Below are 16,150 nucleotides of genomic sequence, written 5' to 3' on the forward strand. Positions count from 1 at the left end.
TGATCAAGCCATGAGTTATGGCAGAATACTCTGGAACAAGTGGCTTAATACTGGAACCACGAGGGAGATCTCCCATGAGCTAATTCCTTGCCGATGAACCAGCAGAAAAAATACGCTCGCCTGCAACCACCACATGCATGCTTTCTTGAGATTCAACGACAATAATGATTGACTCGGCCATCAAACTAATTTTTTTTCAATCCCACACCACTGGTGGTAAAAATAGACCACACAAGTGATCCACGAGCAGCAACTACGACCTCTTCATTTGTTAACTACTCATTGATTTACAAAACTGATGCCACTATAGATCCAAGCAAGTAATACAACCCCAATATCTTATGTTGGCATACAGACAGAGCTAGGGGGTGAGGGGAAATACTTCAATATTAAGCAAGCCGCAGTAAACAAATTCATTTGACTCCACTGCCAAAAAATGTTGAAAATGAAACCTCTGAAAGCCCACATCAATCTAGGTCTGTTCCAAACAAGCAACAACATCCATAATAATGAAACCCAAATGGTAAATTCTGAATAAAACATCTAGTAAGCATAGTACCATTTGGTTTATGGAACCCAAATTGCCGCTAGGGTTTCTTCGCTGGTCTCAACACAACCCATATTATGGCTTAGGATAATGAAGTTCCACATAACGACAATTCATTGTTTTCGATCGATATACCTAAAACATTGTAAAGCAGCTCATCCAAATATGATTTTGTTTAGGGTAGAGAAGAATTGGTAAAATTAAAAGAGGTACAAAAGAAACAGAAACAGATGGAAAAAAATAGCTCATGGCATGTATTGTTGATCATCGTACAAGTATACAAGCTTAGAAAGGACAGCTTGGAACAGCCGTGAGAAAACACAAACTCATCAATTAAACTGTTAGAATCAACGCATGTACAACATTATGCTTAACACCCCAATTTAACACAAAAATACCTTCAACTCACTGCAAACTTCAGACAAGCGATCACAATGGGGCAAATAACATCTGAAACAGTAAAATACAGACGTGAGAAAAACCCCAAGTAAATGAAAGAGGAAAAAAAATATAACAGATCATAAACAACAATTAAATGTAGAGGAGCTCAGATATTTCATTTTACCTATAAACAAAGAAATTAAACTTGGACTACAATCAGATGTCAGCAACGCACTACAAGATTGTTCAGTCATTCAGCAATGTGCCATGGTGAACTAATGCACTCAATTCCTGCCTTGAGTAGTGAATTTAGCCCCTCACTGGAATATCAACAGCCTTCCTATTGATGCAACCGGCTATAGAATTCAGTGAAGTCAAGCCCAAAAAACAGGAATTTCAAATCAATGTGCAGCTGCACAGGTAACTGAGATAAGAACATCAAGCCATATTGTGTGCCATGGTGAACTAATACACTCAATTCCTGCCTTGAGTAGTGAATTTAGTCCCTCGCTGGAATATCATTAAATCAACAGCCTTCCTATTGACTCAACCGGCTATAAAATTCAGTGAAGTCAAGCCGGAAAAGCAGGAATTTCAAATCAACATGCTGCTGCACAGGTAACTGAGATAAGAAATCATCAAGCAATAGTTTATATTCCTTGTCAATTGCATCCAGTTCTCGTCCCATATTACGAAGAAATTCACCAGCTCGCTGTGTCAGGGCTTTCCCACCCTCACCAATCCATGAACCAGGCTCAGAGGATTTATCACTTGCTTTCCCTCTTGACTTGTTCTTGTCTTGAGATTCCATGGTTCTGCATAAAATAAAAGCGAATCTGATCCATTACAAATTAATTAAGCAAAATATTACTCAGAAGTATAAACAATGTATACCAATTTATACTCAGAAGTATAAGCCTGATCTGTAGCTAATAAATATGATTAATAATTGTATAGTAAATCATTACCTTGCTTGAAATTCATAAATTCCATCGTATAGCCTGTCTGCGTGACTTCTAAATCGCAATATAAGGTCAAACAATACAAAGAGAGATTTGTAAAGAGTTCGAGAGCGTTCGCCAAGAAGAGATTTCTCCACAATGGAATGGAGGTACTTCTCATGTGCTACCAGCAGATCATCAAGATCTCTGGCTACTTCCATTTCATCTGAAAAATTAGACCAAGACACCTCCAAAACTTCAAACATGATATAGTATTGCAAGTTTGTAATGAAATGATTCATATCATCCCACAGAACCTGGCATCTTCTCAATGTTGAGAGCAACTGCAACTTAACTGCTTGCTGCAACTTGGTGAACGAACGGGAAGTTATACAATTTGGTTTCATAGTCTTCCAAGCACCGATAAGTGCATGCTCGACCCGTCTAAGCTTCCATAGAAAGTTAAAAATTCTTAAATATCTTGCCATGACAGACTCTGTGAACACAGTATCTAGTGGAACCCTAGCATCATATTCCAATGAGAATACATCCCAGCCCCTGTCTCCCGTTCCATGAGGCATCATTTTAACCCTCAACCTATCTAAGATATCAGGATCATCATACTGAGCATTAGATGAGCGGATTGCAGTTTCCAGCAACCCTGCTAACTTAAATGAGCTAATAGTATTAGCAGGCTCGGAAAGATCTGGTCCAACAATATCCATCAGATACTGTACAAAATCACCTTGCCCCAGCAGTAAATAACGCTTGATAGCAAGACAATGTTCCTTGAACTTATACCTGTTGTACATGACATCCAATAAATGCCTATCAATTCTCTTTGCTGCTTCGGCAACAAGAGATTCAAGAGCACCAGTTTCACCATATCCTAAACTCCCTCTTCCAGTTGTGGTACCCGCAGCAGCTGCAGCATCAGTAGCAGCAGCAGCCCAACCACGATCATCACAACAAACACGAAGGAAATTTATAGATTTGCCTGTCCTCAATATGCGCTGAGCAAGCAATTGTGAAATAAATGAAGGAAGCATCCCCGCATGGAGCCGGTAACCTTCTCTCCAAAGTGACTCTGCTTTCACAGGATGGCTTACAACAAAGAATTCCACAAAAATATCCTCCAGCTCCCCTTCCAAGACCCAACTTCTCACCATTTCAAAAAGCGGAGAGCACACCCGCTGTAGTAAACGCCTCATAAACTCATGCACGAGGGGATCACCATGCTGGGCATGCAAATGAATGGCCCCAGCCATTGCCCCACCTCTCAAGACTCTACACTTATCAACCAAAACAGCCATCAACCTCATTTTCACCATCACTTCAGCAAGCCAAACTGACAATCTCCTTAACGACAGATAATTTCCTGAACTTGCCGACTCTGAAACCAATGGGATTGGATTCATGGACTGTGCTTCAAGAACAGCCAATAACTTATAGTACTCTGAAAGCTCATCTTGCAAGGCAGCACAAAGTGCTTGCCCAACAGTTCCCACATCTTCGGCAGGAAACCCATCCATACTCTCTGAAATATAACCCTTAACCTTTCTAAATAACCAACCCAGTTCACATAGCTTCCTAACCATAATCCTAGTTGCTCTGGGAACCTTAATTGAATCCAGTAATACATATCCATCCATGCTGGCATCAAATTTCACATACTTGCCATCAATTCCTTGGCAAGCATACAATACATCCCTTACTAAGGCCTCCTCAGACACCTCATTCTCCTCTTTCACTAAATTTACATAGTCCTTAAATGCCATATCACGTAAATTTTCCGGGTCTTTTGCCACCAACAAAACCCCATTGTTCCACCCTTTTTCTCTACTTTCCCTACCAAGCAAAGCCCTTGAATCACTCCCTTGTTCAGCATCTGAATACGCCAAATTAGGCAACAAAACTGTGGAATCGGGTCCATTTATTGCACTCTTTCTATCCTCGGATATAATTTTGAGCAAATAAAGCACCGCCCACTTGTTGTTTACACTTCCGGGCCCCATTTTAGATGCGAATTTGGAGTAAAGATCAGCGAAAGTGAGGGCCTGAGAGGAATTACCTTGGGTGGCAAGGCGCCGCTTGATTGACTCGGCGATCGCGGCAGCATCGGGTGCAATGGAAGGTGTCAAACGGCTTGAGAGAATGCGAACTGCGTAGCGTAGAGAATTTTGGAAATCTGGGGATTGAGGGCTTGGGTTAGGGCTTTGCGAGAGCAATCGAAAGACCATTTCCTTTACGAGATCTGTAACCTTTTGCAGATCTTCTTCTTCCATGTTTAAGAGGAGAGGGAAAGTGAAAGTGAGAGACGGAAAGAGAGAGTATCGAGGGTTTTGGAGAGTGTGAGATTCGGGAGTTGGTGTGTAGTCATTTTTTGATTTTATTTTATATGGGCGGGGAAATGTTACGTTTTTTTCTTAGGGAGAAAAATCGATTTGACCCTTAATGGGTGGATTGAGGATCGAAACTTCATTTCGCTTCAAACAAATTATTAAACTTCGGTTGGGACGAGACCGAAGGACCCGTCTACCGGCCCATGTCCTCAGAATGTAGGTAGAATGGACTCTTAATGGGTGGATTGAGCATCAAAACTTCATTTCTGTTCAAACGAACTATTAAACTTCGATTGGGGCGGGACGGAAGGACTCGTCTACTGGCCCATGCTCTCGGAATGTCGGTAGAATGTAAGTCGCAGGATATGCGACCCAACTACAAGGGACAGAATGGGGTGTTCAGATAAATCATACAAATTCCATGAGTAACGCTTTTTTGCGTGCATCGAACTTTGGACATCATACTTTTTTTGTTCTATACCCCCACTTGATTTGCTGTTGAGCCATATGCCCTAGGGGCTAAACAAACTATTAAACTTTGATGAATATATATTGTTAGCCCTTTGTCACGTTTTCCTTCCAAAATCGTTAATGTGACACTTAATAATTGACATGGCACCCTCATTTAGAAAATTTTAAATGGCATCTCAAATACATTACTTGAATCCTATCAAAACCCTAAAATCCCAAAAAAAATTCTGGCACTCCAAGAGAAAAAGAAGAACTCTCCCGTTGCCTCCTAATGAGAAAAGACGATATGAGCTTCGACTTCACTATACTACCAACGCGAGTATACCCACTTGTTTGAGGACCCAAAAAAATATCTATTTCGAATGTAATCTCAACGTTTCGCCATCTAGGGTTTTCAAATTAGTTCGAGAAGAATGGTATTGCTTTCATGGATGTTCTCTAATTGAAGTCTATGTTCAATGGTGCATTTTCCAGTAGGTGCTAGTATTCTTCCTTTTTCTTTGCTCTTTTTTTAAGGCAACAATTCTCTAGTTGGTTCCGATGATTGAATGCAAATCCACTCTACTTTTGTATCCAACTACATAGATCAATCCAAATATATGGAATTGGGGGAGTGCCGGTGCACTACTGCACCGGTTTTTAAAACTGTTCACTCTACGGACCGTTGGATCTGAAACTTTATATCTGATTGTCCTTATTTTACTTATTTATTATATTTAGCTTCATGAAGGGATCGTGTGTGCATCAGTGCATGTATAAGTTATTGGTAATAGTGATGCAATAGGGAATTTGGGGCACACGTGATGGCTGGGCCGAGTATAAACCATTTTGATCTTAACTCTATTGAGGCTTGGGCCCATGGAGAATGCAAGAATCCGTCAATGAATCAACCTCATCAAGACAATTAATGTGGATTTAGTGGCTTGATTCTAGGACAAAGATGGTGGAGAAACTACGACAATCAGATGTGATTTCAAGAGCTTTATTAATGGAGTAGTTAGTGGCCAAGAAATTAGCAACCGTAGGAATAAGCTTGGACTTTTGAGAGTCCCATTTAAGTTAGGTCTTGTTTTCCATTGCAATTATCTTGTTTTGATACGAGAAAATTATTGTTTGATAGGAGAGATTCCTAGGAGTGATTCCATTGTCCATCGAGAGTGATTCTCATACTATTTTTCCATGTTATATTGTACTTCGTACTTCCTAGAATATTTATCGCTACTTAAAAACTCGTAGTCCAAGTAGTAGTAGCTATTGGTTTACTTTGCCAAGCAAGACAAGTTGGATAGAGAGAGGTGAAAACATTTTTTTTTCCTTCCCTTTACTTTAGTTTCATGCCAAATAAATAGGGGGAAAACTTAGTGTGGGATCCATCTAACACTATTCCTGCGCGTGTCTCATTATGTGTGGGAGTCGCACCTTACACTAAATTGATCGGTGTCAAATAACGTGCAAGATTTTACACTTGAGAATTTTTGAAAAAATAAATAGATAAATACTTGTCGTTTATCTTTTACTTCTAACCAAATAAGGAGAAGATATACTTCCTTTTTCGTTCCATTTGAAATCATTAGATTAGTTAGGGGAATGAAATTATGCAAAAAAGGAAGGGAAAAAAAATACATTTTTGTAGTTGTATGTTGTTAATGCCAAGACTCCTAATCTCAAATCGAATTAGCATAATGCAATGTAATTGAGTTGTATATTAGGAAAGTTCAAGTACTTCTCACATAACAAATGCATTTTTGGATCTAAATACACTCGAGACGGCTCAGAAGAAAAAGTCCGTTAGGGTCTATGACCCAGAGTGAACGATATTTTATTGACGTGTTTAGGCTTGTATTTCTAACGATATCTCCCCAATATGTCTTGCCTTCTAGAAAACTTAAAGGGTGTCAAAAAAAATGTATAAATCAAACATACTACTAAATTGATCGATTGATGAGTTAAATTCAAGTCAGAAAAAAAAAATTCAACCGTAATCGACTGTTTACACACCCTTATGACAAATGCGTCCTTTATAGCATTTTATTAAAATGAAACCAAAAAACTAAAATTAAATTAATTAAATTAATTAAATTACAAGTCTACCCCATCACAGTATTACACGGATTGGACACGAGGCATTAGGGAATTGACGAAAACCGTAAATACCACGCGCACAAGTAGACAAAAAATCTGGATCCGAGACAGGAAGAGAAGGGCTGCGCACGTTATAATTTTTGGCAGGAACGGAGCAGTCATCCTGTGGAACCGGATGCACCGTTGAGCGGCGGTCGTTTTGCGCATGTTGTCGTCACTATTTCAGTATAGTGTCCTCATCCTCTTCTATGTGACAAATTATTGCCATTATTATTATTAATTAATTGTGTCATCTAAATATAAATTTCTATATTATTTTCTCTAATTTATTCAAAGTTTCAAACCATAAATTTAATCTCCCCAATATATTATATTGCAAGAAGTAGAGCTACCCCATCATCAAAATTGAATAAGTTTTTCTCCCCATCAATATGGTTTTTGGATTAGATGTTTTTGTGGTGTAACAATAATTGTTATCAATAACAATCTCAATGTAGTATAATGCAAAAAATTATTTATCGAAATTAATCATGGTCAAAAAAAAAATGAACGAGTAATTATCATTAATAGATTCGATATTTTGTTCCGCTTTTGTTTAGTTAAATATCAAAATGTACCAACATACATGAAACCATGAATAAATTTTTTACCATAAACTTAAACAATTAATTAGCATATATATCGCACAAAATTCATAAAATCGTTAGGTTCGCGGGCAAAACCAATGATTAAAAAACCGTTTGAATTAAATATTCAAGCTTAATCGACATTGATATCTAGTCGTCATTGTAACAATTCCCGTTTCTTTCCTAACAAACCTACAATGAATTCACCACAATCTAATTTTGCAACTAGATTTTTTTTTATCATACAAATTATTGCATTTTGGGTAGCATGAAGACATTATTTCTATTTTTGGGGGGTTTTTTTTTTCTCTCAATTCATGAAAATGAATTGAATATTTAATTATTTAACCAACATTGTTAATGTTGAATTGTAATTTGTAACAGCAGTAGCGCTTTTCACCCCCTGAGAAAGTAGCATACCATAGCTAGCTGCCATTGCCAAGCATCGCTCTAATCCTCCTCCTGTCTGCGTCTCTCGCTCATAGAAACGTAGCACCGGCCCCAAATCTCATCGTCATCAACCAAAAACTCCCTCACGTCCCTCTCTCTCTGAATTTTCTTCCGTCTTCGATTTCTCTCGTATCATCCAATCCAAATAATCGTCTCATTCACTCCTCAGAAATCAACCGGGATTCGTTGATTATCAACTGGTGTAAACTGCGATTTTTTTTATCAGATTCAATAGAGTTTGGTTGTTACGGTTGGATCCATATCGGGTAGTGTTTCTGGCCATAATTGAGGGGCAGTATATGGAAGGATTTGTGAATGAAAGTATCGGAGTGTAAGACGCAAGATGCCGGGATTACCGCAACGAAATGAAAAATTCGGAAATGATTCATCGACGGTCCAGTCTAATTGGTTATGGTCTAAGCAGGGCGTCGATGTTAGCCAGAATCAGCTTCAGAAGGTATTGGGTTCTTTTTCTTTTTTATTTATGTTTTCTAATTATAATTATCCTTGTCTTGTTGTCGCAGTGAGTGGTTTCGAGTATTGGGATTGGATTGGATCACTGTTCTTGATCGGGTTTTATGTGAATGAATGAATGCTTGATTGAGTTTGGATTGGATCTTGCAGTGAAAGTAAATTATTGCTGGCGGTGTTTTTTTGTTTGTTGCTTAATTATTGGCTAGAGGTTTCATGTTTTTTGGATTATTGTCACTCGGATGGAGTTTATATTTTTTGTTGCCCATATTTTGGTACTAGGGAACTTGTATAGCTCTAGGGTGCCAGGGGTAACACTTCTATCTGGTATATTCTGGTTTGGGTCCCCGGAGCAAGAAAAAACCCCTAATTTTTCCGATGCTTGGGGTGAGGGGCCACTTCAAGCATTGGGCATTGTCCTACAAAATTCAGGGTTCCCTCGTTTACGAAAATGGAAAAAGAATAGGGAACTTGTATGAGCTATGTACTTATCAATGGGGCTGGATACCATGTTTTGTAGTCGGGATTCTGCTTTGTGTGACTTTTCTTGCTGAAGGAATGAGAATTGAGGGCATTGCCTGTGCAAAGTACGGGGTGGAAAAAGTATAGGGAACTTGTACAAGTTATGTACTTATTAAATAAATGGAGCTGGTCCTTGGAATAAATGGCAATTCTGCTTTTGTTAACTTTTTCCTTGCTGAGGCAATGTGTTCTCAATCAATTATCTGCTTGCTTGGATAGGAATAATAATGTTGAGCATTTGAAACCGTAGTTGAAATAAGAGAAACATTTACTCTACTATTTTGTGCACTTTTCTTGTATGTGGAATTTATTGAAATAAGTGAATGGAAGGGTGCCCTGATATTTGCATTATATGGTATTGACATTCTTTTTTTTTCTAGGGGCAAAATATAGATGAGTTTTTAAGTTATTGATTGAGTCAAGTTTTTTGGTCCTACATTGGAGAGGCTGCACATCCTCAAAAATTTATTAAGTCAATTTCGTGATTATCCTATGATAACTTGAGTTTTTGACATTCATTGTACAAGTCCACACTAGGGTTTTGGGAATGCAAATGCATTGTTTATAGCAAGTGTTTAAGTCTTATGGTTTACAAACTGGTATTATTAGTTGCTAAACAGTGTGGTACACTTGTGTTGTAGTTCTGGAGTGAACTGTCTCCACAAGCTCGGCAGGAGCTCTTGAGAATTGACAAGCAAACACTGTTTGAGCAAGCCCGTAAGAACATGTACTGCTCCAGATGCAATGGGCTTCTGCTTGAAGGCTTTTTGCAGATTGTCATGTATGGAAAATCTTTGCAGCAGGAGGGAGCAGGTGGACACCTTCCTTTAAACAGACTAGGAGTATCAAAAGATCAAATTGACAATGGCTCTAGTACCTGTAATGGATGCCAAGATGAAATTCAGGATTCGTCTGTTCATCCCTGGGGAGGTCTGATCACAACTCGTGATGGATCACTGACCCTTTTGGACTGCTATTTGTATTCAAAATCTCTCAAGGGGCTTCAAAATGTTTGTTTTAACTAAATATTATTTTCTATTATCTTTTTCTTGTACTTTTATTTTTAGTTGCTAATGTATATCTTGAATCAGGTCTTTGACAGTGCACGTGCAAGGGAACGAGAACGAGAATTGCTCTATCCTGATGCTTGTGGTGGGGGAGGTCGTGGTTGGATAAGCCAAGGAATAACAAGTTATGGCAGAGGACATGGACCTAGGGAAACATGTGCACTGCATACTGCTAGGCTTTCTTGTGATACATTGGTGGATTTCTGGTCAGCCCTTGGAGAAGAGACTCGGCAATCCCTTTTAAGGATGAAAGAAGAGGATTTTATTGAGAGGCTTATGTTCAGGTGTGTGCTGATATTTGCATTTACATCTTACATCTTGCACGTGGTGTTCTGTTTAAATTAGTGAAAGAAAGGTATGGGAATCGATCTAGCAGCTTAATTTGAGAGCAAAGTCAATACCAACACTGGAGATGGTGATGTCAGTGAAATATTTACGAAGCTCAGAGAAATAGCTTAATTTGACAGCATGAGAGAGGCAATATGGTCAGGAGGCGTATATGGAACACAAGGTTGTTGAGGGGTGCACGTGGCTGACGGTTGTCAAAGATTATGGCTGGAGGCAGCACAAACCATTATCTGCTTTTGTTTTCTGTTCAATGTCACTCTTGGCCCATCTCTGGTTTGATTCAATCTTGTGATGGCAAAGTGTCATTCGCTAGTTTTTCCTCTAGACTAGTTGCTCAGCAAGTTGTTATATTATATTATTTCTTTTGTCCTTAACCCAAGTGCTCTAGATGCTAAAGTTGTAAGTTTAATGAGTCATGTTTGTTATAATGATTTTCTTAAGAAATTGATTCTTTTGTCACAGGTTTGACAGCAAGAGATTTTGCAGAGACTGCAGAAGGAATGTTATTCGTGAGTTCAAGGAGCTGAAAGAGCTGAAGCGAATGCGGAGAGAACCTCGCTGTACCGGTTGGTTTTGTGTTGCAGATACAGCTTTTCAGTATGAGGTGTTTAACCCATTTCTTTTTTCTCTAAATCTTTTGGAAATTTCTGATTCTTTTATTGTATTAAACTGACTTTCCATCAACGTTTGGATGGAAGTTTCGATGATTAGATCCTACTTCTATAGCTTTCTGTGAGAGTTAATGCTGTTTATAGAGTAACTGAACTTCAAATTCTATATCCTTAGGTATCTGATGACACAATCCAAGTTGATTGGTGCCATACTTTTGCTGACACTGTGGGAACATACCATCATTTTGAATGGGGAGTCGGGACAGGAGAAGGAAAATCTGACATCCTTGAATTCGAAAATGTTGGAATGAATGGAAGTGTTCAAGTTAGTGGCCTAGATCTTGGTGGTTTCAGTGCATGTTACATTACACTGAGAGCTTGGAAACTAGATGGCAGATGCACTGAGCTTTCTGTAAAAGCTCATGCATTAAAGGGTCAACATTGTGTGCACTGTCGGCTGGTTGTTGGAGATGGTTATGTTACAATTACAAGGGGAGAAAGTATCAGAAGATTTTTTGAACACGCCGAAGAGGCTGAAGAAGAAGAGGTAGTAGTTCTGTAACTCTTATATTACTATTTAATTGGTGTCAAAGTTCTGGATTACTGTTGTGGTGACTCTCAAGATCTCAAGATTATTTATAACTTTTACTATAAGTTCTTTAACTCTTATAATTACCGTTTAATCGGTGTCAAGTTCTGTATTACTGTTGTGGTAACTTTCAAGACTATGTATAACTTCTCTAAATGCGTATGTTAACACACTTTCAGGATGATGATTCCACAGACAAGGATGGAAATGAGATTGATGGAGAATGCTCCCGCCCACAAAAGCATGCAAAGAGTCCCGAACTTGCTCGGGAATTTCTTCTAGATGCTGCAACTGTTATTTTCAAGGAGCAGGCATGTTTTACATTCTTGCATGTGTTTGTTATTAATTCCATCTGCACACTTCGAATCTAATTATTTGCTAGTATCTCTCACTCTGGCGTTTTCTACCTCACACACACATTATTACTAAATAAAGATAAAATGGAAATGAGGTGTGAATTACTGATGCATAAAAATTGTGATGATTAGGTTGATAGATGATGATGATGGTCAGTTTTATTTTCTTTTTCCTTCCGTCTTTACTCTTTCAAGGCTTGGCCTTTGCTCTAGACTTGCACCTTCCTGGTGCCCCCTTTATAGAGTTCTCTCTTTTTTGCACTAAGAAGAAAAGGAAAACAAAAAAAGGGAAAATGCTTGAGACCCCCAAAAAGTGACCCCCAATTAACGTCGAGTATTGGATGTTAAGTGGGTTCTACATGTGTGTTTTTAGTCAATGACTATTTTAATGCCACATAGATTTGGGGGTCTTTTGGGGGATTGTCCGGGAAAAAAAAAACACGGTCATAAAGATTATTCAGAAACAGCCATCTGTATTTTGTTAAGCAAAGCTATTGCAAAGGTGAATATTCAAACCGGAAATTGTGGAAACGTAATCTTGATAAGTAGTTGGGAACAAAACCTTCAATGGTTGAAGGATAAATCCAACCCTGGACTCGGTGACAGAGAACAACAGAAATGATGTCGATCTTTTTAATGTTAAGTTGGAGTGGAGGCATGAACCTGAATTTACATAACCCATTCCTCTGCACCCGTATTTCCTAATGATGTCTGAAAGCCTCGCTCAATGCCCTCAATTTATCCGCACCTGCAGTTTCTATTGTTTGTTTGCATGTGTGAGCATAACCTGCTTCACAACTTTTTCTGTGGCATTTGTTTCAGGTCGAAAAGGCTTTCCGGGAGGGAACTGCACGCCAGAATGCACACAGCATCTTTGTTTCTCTTGCATTAAAGCTGCTGGAGGATCGTGTTCATGTTGCATGCAAAGAAATTATTACGTTGGAAAAGCAGGTCTTGTGGCTTCCAATGATACTTAATATATGATTCCTCCTGTCTCGATGAAAGAGAAAAGGAGATCTATCTCTTCTTACAGGAAAGTGTTGACTTACCACTGTGATCTTTTGCTTACAGATGAAACTTCTTGAAGAAGAAGAAAAGGAAAAGCGTGAAGAAGAAGAACGCAAAGAGAGGAGACGAACAAAAGAAAGAGAGAAAAAGCTGCGCAGAAAGGAGAGGTTAAAAGGGAAAGAGAGAGAGAAAGAAAAGAGGTCTCCTGAATCAAATCATACTCTTGTTTCTCTTGATGTCTCAAAGCAACATTCAGCACCAAATGCTGATGAGGAGCCTAATAACCTCGTCAGTTATGGGGATTCTCTTAGTGAAACACATGATATTGTTCCCTCGCGAACGGCATCTCCTGATATCCTGGAAGAAGATTTCTCAAATGGTTTTAACTCTTCAAAAATGCAAACCCATTCTTATAATTGTCATGATGAGGAAGCTGGAAATGTGAATGATGGTACTGATCCTTTCATGACAGAGCAATCCAAATATTCACGTCGGAGATTGAAGTTTCAGAAAGAAGTCCAACATGATACATCTTCATCTTCAAAGTGGTCTGACAGACGCCGGTTTGCAGTTGGTTCAGAAAGTGCTGTTTGGGTTAATAGATTTGACTCAAGATATCACCGTGATAATTTTGAGACCCCTTCCAGGGGCGTCAATGGATCAAACAGGCAAATAGGGAAGACTGCGTCCAAGCCTAATGGTCGAAACGGTAGCCTTAAGTTTAGTGAGAAATTTCACTACTCGGGCAACAAGACAAGTGATCGATATGATTCCTATTCTTGCAGGTGTAACCAGCAGAATGAATACCGAATGAAGGTCGATGTTTCTACCACAGGAGTAGGTTGGGAGAGCAAATCTGTCAGGAAATCAGAATCTACTGTAGATATGTCCAAGCCATTTCATCGTGGCAACAGGAATGGTCAAATAGATTACATGCATGAGAGTTGTGGAAGACCCAAAAATAAAGTCATCGCAGGAAGCAATTCTTCTAGCCGAGATTTGATTCATTCCAAGAAAGTTTGGGAGCCCATGGAGTTACAAAAGAAGTACCACCGGAGCAACTCAGACTCTGACGTTACATTGAGGTCGTTTGTTTCTAAGGTTGAAGAGCACAATAGCAATCTCTCCGGGAATGTTACTGGTAATTCAGTTGAGAATGGTTCCGGGGCCAATAAAACGAAGGAAGCAAGTACCCATAGAGTTGGAACAGATGTGGGCTTTCAGAATGGACACATTTTGGAAACCAAGGATTCCTGCTATTTTACAGAAGCTGTTTACAAGGAAGTTGCATTGCATCCTAAGGTTTCTGCCTCAAGTGTCACTTCCGATCCCATTACAAGTAATAGTTCCAACTCCGACAACTACTCTTCATGTCTTAGCGAGGGAGATAGCAATACAACATCTTCAAACCATGGAAACCCGGAATCATCATCCACATCAGATTCTGAAGATGCCAGTCAACTGTCAGAGGGTAGAGAATCTTCCGTATGCATCCAAAGTGACTCGTCAGATCATCGTGAAGTTGCTGTGGAAAGAAAAATCAGTTATGGTGACGGGGATGCATTAGGAAGTAGGAATATGGACAGGCTTTCACCAGATGTTTCTGGAAATAATATAATAGAAAATCCTCAGATGAGAATTTCAGAGAATTCTGATAACGGAGTGCTTAATGTTGGTATGGCCTCCCAGCAACAAGGGGTGTTTGCTCCTATGCATAACCAAAATATACATTTTCCTATGTTTCAGGCTCCTTCAACAATGGGATACTACCATCAAAATTCCGTTTCCTGGCCTGCTGCTCCAGCTAGTGGAACGATGCCCTTCCACCATCCTAATCCCTACTTGTATGCTAATCCTCTTGGGTGTGGTTTGGATGGAAGCTCTCGCCTATGCATGCAGTATGGTGCTCTGCCGCATTTAGTTCCTCCCATGTTTAATCATGCTTCTATTCCAGTTTATCAGCCTATTGCCAACGCAAACAGCTTGAACTTGGAGGAGCGATGTCGGATTTCTACTTCGCCAGTGGCGCAAGAAGTTTTTAATGGAGGCAGTACAGAGAGGGTGGCTCCAACCGGTTCACATCGAATGGAAGGACCTCCAGGTGGGAAACTTGGACACAACGATAATTCTCCCAAATTGCAAATGGGTGACACCAACTTCTCCTTGTTCCAATTTGGCGGCCTTGTAGCTAATTCAACAGGATGTAATCCAAATCCTGTATCTTCAGACAATGGTTTTGTTTGGGACTTCTCTTCAACGTTTTCTGCGGATCATGTCGAAAACAATCGTGCTTGCAACAAGAAAGAGACGGCGGCTATTGAAGAGTACAACTTGTTTGCAGCAAGTAATGGCATAAGGTTTTCGTTCTTCTAATATGTCGGTGAGAAGGCATGAGATGCCTGTTGGGGAATCCAGTTCTTATCTTCTTGTGTGGTATTGGGAGCTTGAGCCCTATGTAATCCGAACTCAATAATCTTCCTCCTACAAATTCCAAATTTTAGTTTACAGTTTATTTTAATTGATTGTCATCCAAATTGTCTTATTGTTTATTTGGTGCAGAGATAAAAAGTTTGGGAAAGTATAGTGTTTGAAGGTTTCTTTTGTATGAGGTTGGTTTTTTCTTTAATGGAAGATTTGTTGGTATAATATTTTCTTTTATACTGAAATGTCGTAAAAGAGTATTGGTAAAAAAATAAATATGAACAACTCCCGTGGATTGGCAGTGTTTTGTGGCCCTGATGAAGACCTTTTGCGTTCGGATAAGTTGGGTTGAAATCTGGATAGACTCGCAACGTCCACAAGCTCAAACACATTAAGATAGTCCGTTTTGGGTCAAAACCCTCATGGATTTGTTCCTCTAGGTCCAACATCTTCACTTAGGCCTAAGAAATCGGTTTAAATGTGTTAGATTGTGGGTTCTCCTTATCTATTACTACTCCTCCCTTAATTTTTCCAATGTGGGATCTTATCATTCCGCCACCCTTGGAGTCTACAGTCTGCACATCCTCAAGACGTAGCTAGGCAGCCTTCATTTATAGCCTGACCATTCTTCAACAATTGGGCTTCTCGCCTTCTTTTCTTTCTTATTTTAACGGCACGTCCATATTGAATATTAGCCCATTGTCTGCTTGCCAGGGGCCTAGCTAACAACCCACAACCTTCGCAGAGTCCTCTCAACGAAAGCATCAATGATGATGAAGACCATTATCCTTCGGATAAGTTGGGTTGGACGTTAGATAGACTCACAGTATCCACAATTCCAAACACATTAAGATATTGTCTGTTTTAGACCGAAGCCCTAATGAATTTGTTCATCCATGCCCAACGTTCTCGCTTAG

At 39.4% G+C, this 16,150-nt stretch overlaps 2 protein-coding genes across 4 annotated transcripts; one reads left to right on the forward strand and one right to left on the reverse strand.

Moving 5' to 3' along the window:
• Positions 1–766: 766 nt before the first annotated feature.
• Positions 767–4,235, reverse strand: LOC119998903 (gamma-tubulin complex component 3-like). 2 transcript variants are annotated; one of them, XM_038846377.1, is made up of 3 exons: positions 1,897–4,235; positions 1,113–1,743; positions 767–997 (listed from the first exon to the last, which is right to left on the reverse strand). In XM_038846377.1, exons 1-2 carry the CDS (start codon positions 4,152–4,154, stop codon positions 1,467–1,469), a joined length of 2,535 nt encoding a protein of 844 aa, XP_038702305.1. In that variant the 5' UTR covers positions 4,155–4,235; the 3' UTR covers positions 767–997; positions 1,113–1,466. The 2 variants fall into 2 exon arrangements, with proteins under 2 accessions (XP_038702305.1, XP_038702306.1); XM_038846378.1 differs by lacking the exons at positions 767–997; positions 1,113–1,743 and having other exon boundaries at positions 1,934–2,095; positions 2,187–4,235.
• A 3,535-nt stretch (positions 4,236–7,770) lies between these two features.
• LOC119998456 (uncharacterized protein DDB_G0283697-like) lies at positions 7,771–15,470 on the forward strand. Of its 2 annotated transcripts, XM_038845790.1 has the most exons (8): positions 7,771–8,297; positions 9,475–9,843; positions 9,925–10,184; positions 10,711–10,852; positions 11,035–11,406; positions 11,628–11,759; positions 12,627–12,755; positions 12,876–15,470. In XM_038845790.1, exons 1-8 carry the CDS (start codon positions 8,184–8,186, stop codon positions 15,183–15,185), a joined length of 3,828 nt encoding a protein of 1,275 aa, XP_038701718.1. In that variant the 5' UTR covers positions 7,771–8,183; the 3' UTR covers positions 15,186–15,470. The 2 variants fall into 2 exon arrangements, with proteins under 2 accessions (XP_038701718.1, XP_038701719.1); XM_038845791.1 differs by lacking the exons at positions 7,771–8,297; positions 9,475–9,843; positions 9,925–10,184 and adding an exon at positions 10,200–10,521.
• Positions 15,471–16,150: the final 680 nt, after the last annotated feature.

The sequence above is a fragment of the Tripterygium wilfordii genome, chromosome 5 (assembly GCF_013401445.1).
Source record: "Tripterygium wilfordii isolate XIE 37 chromosome 5, ASM1340144v1, whole genome shotgun sequence".
Classification (NCBI taxonomy): domain Eukaryota; kingdom Viridiplantae; phylum Streptophyta; class Magnoliopsida; order Celastrales; family Celastraceae; genus Tripterygium; species Tripterygium wilfordii.

Coding starts and splice junctions, on each gene's coding strand:
- LOC119998903 (XM_038846377.1), bottom strand. CDS start 4,154: ATGGAAGAAGAAGATCTGCAAAAGGTTACAGATCTCGTAAAGGAAATG. Junction 1,744..1,896: donor ATTTATGAATTTCAAGCAAG/GTAATGATTTAC, acceptor TATTTTATGCAG/AACCATGGAATCTCAAGACA.
- LOC119998456 (XM_038845790.1), top strand. CDS start 8,184: ATGCCGGGATTACCGCAACGAAATGAAAAATTCGGAAATGATTCATCG. Junction 8,298..9,474: donor GCCAGAATCAGCTTCAGAAG/GTATTGGGTTCT, acceptor CTTGTGTTGTAG/TTCTGGAGTGAACTGTCTCC. Junction 11,407..11,627: donor AAGAGGCTGAAGAAGAAGAG/GTAGTAGTTCTG, acceptor ACACACTTTCAG/GATGATGATTCCACAGACAA.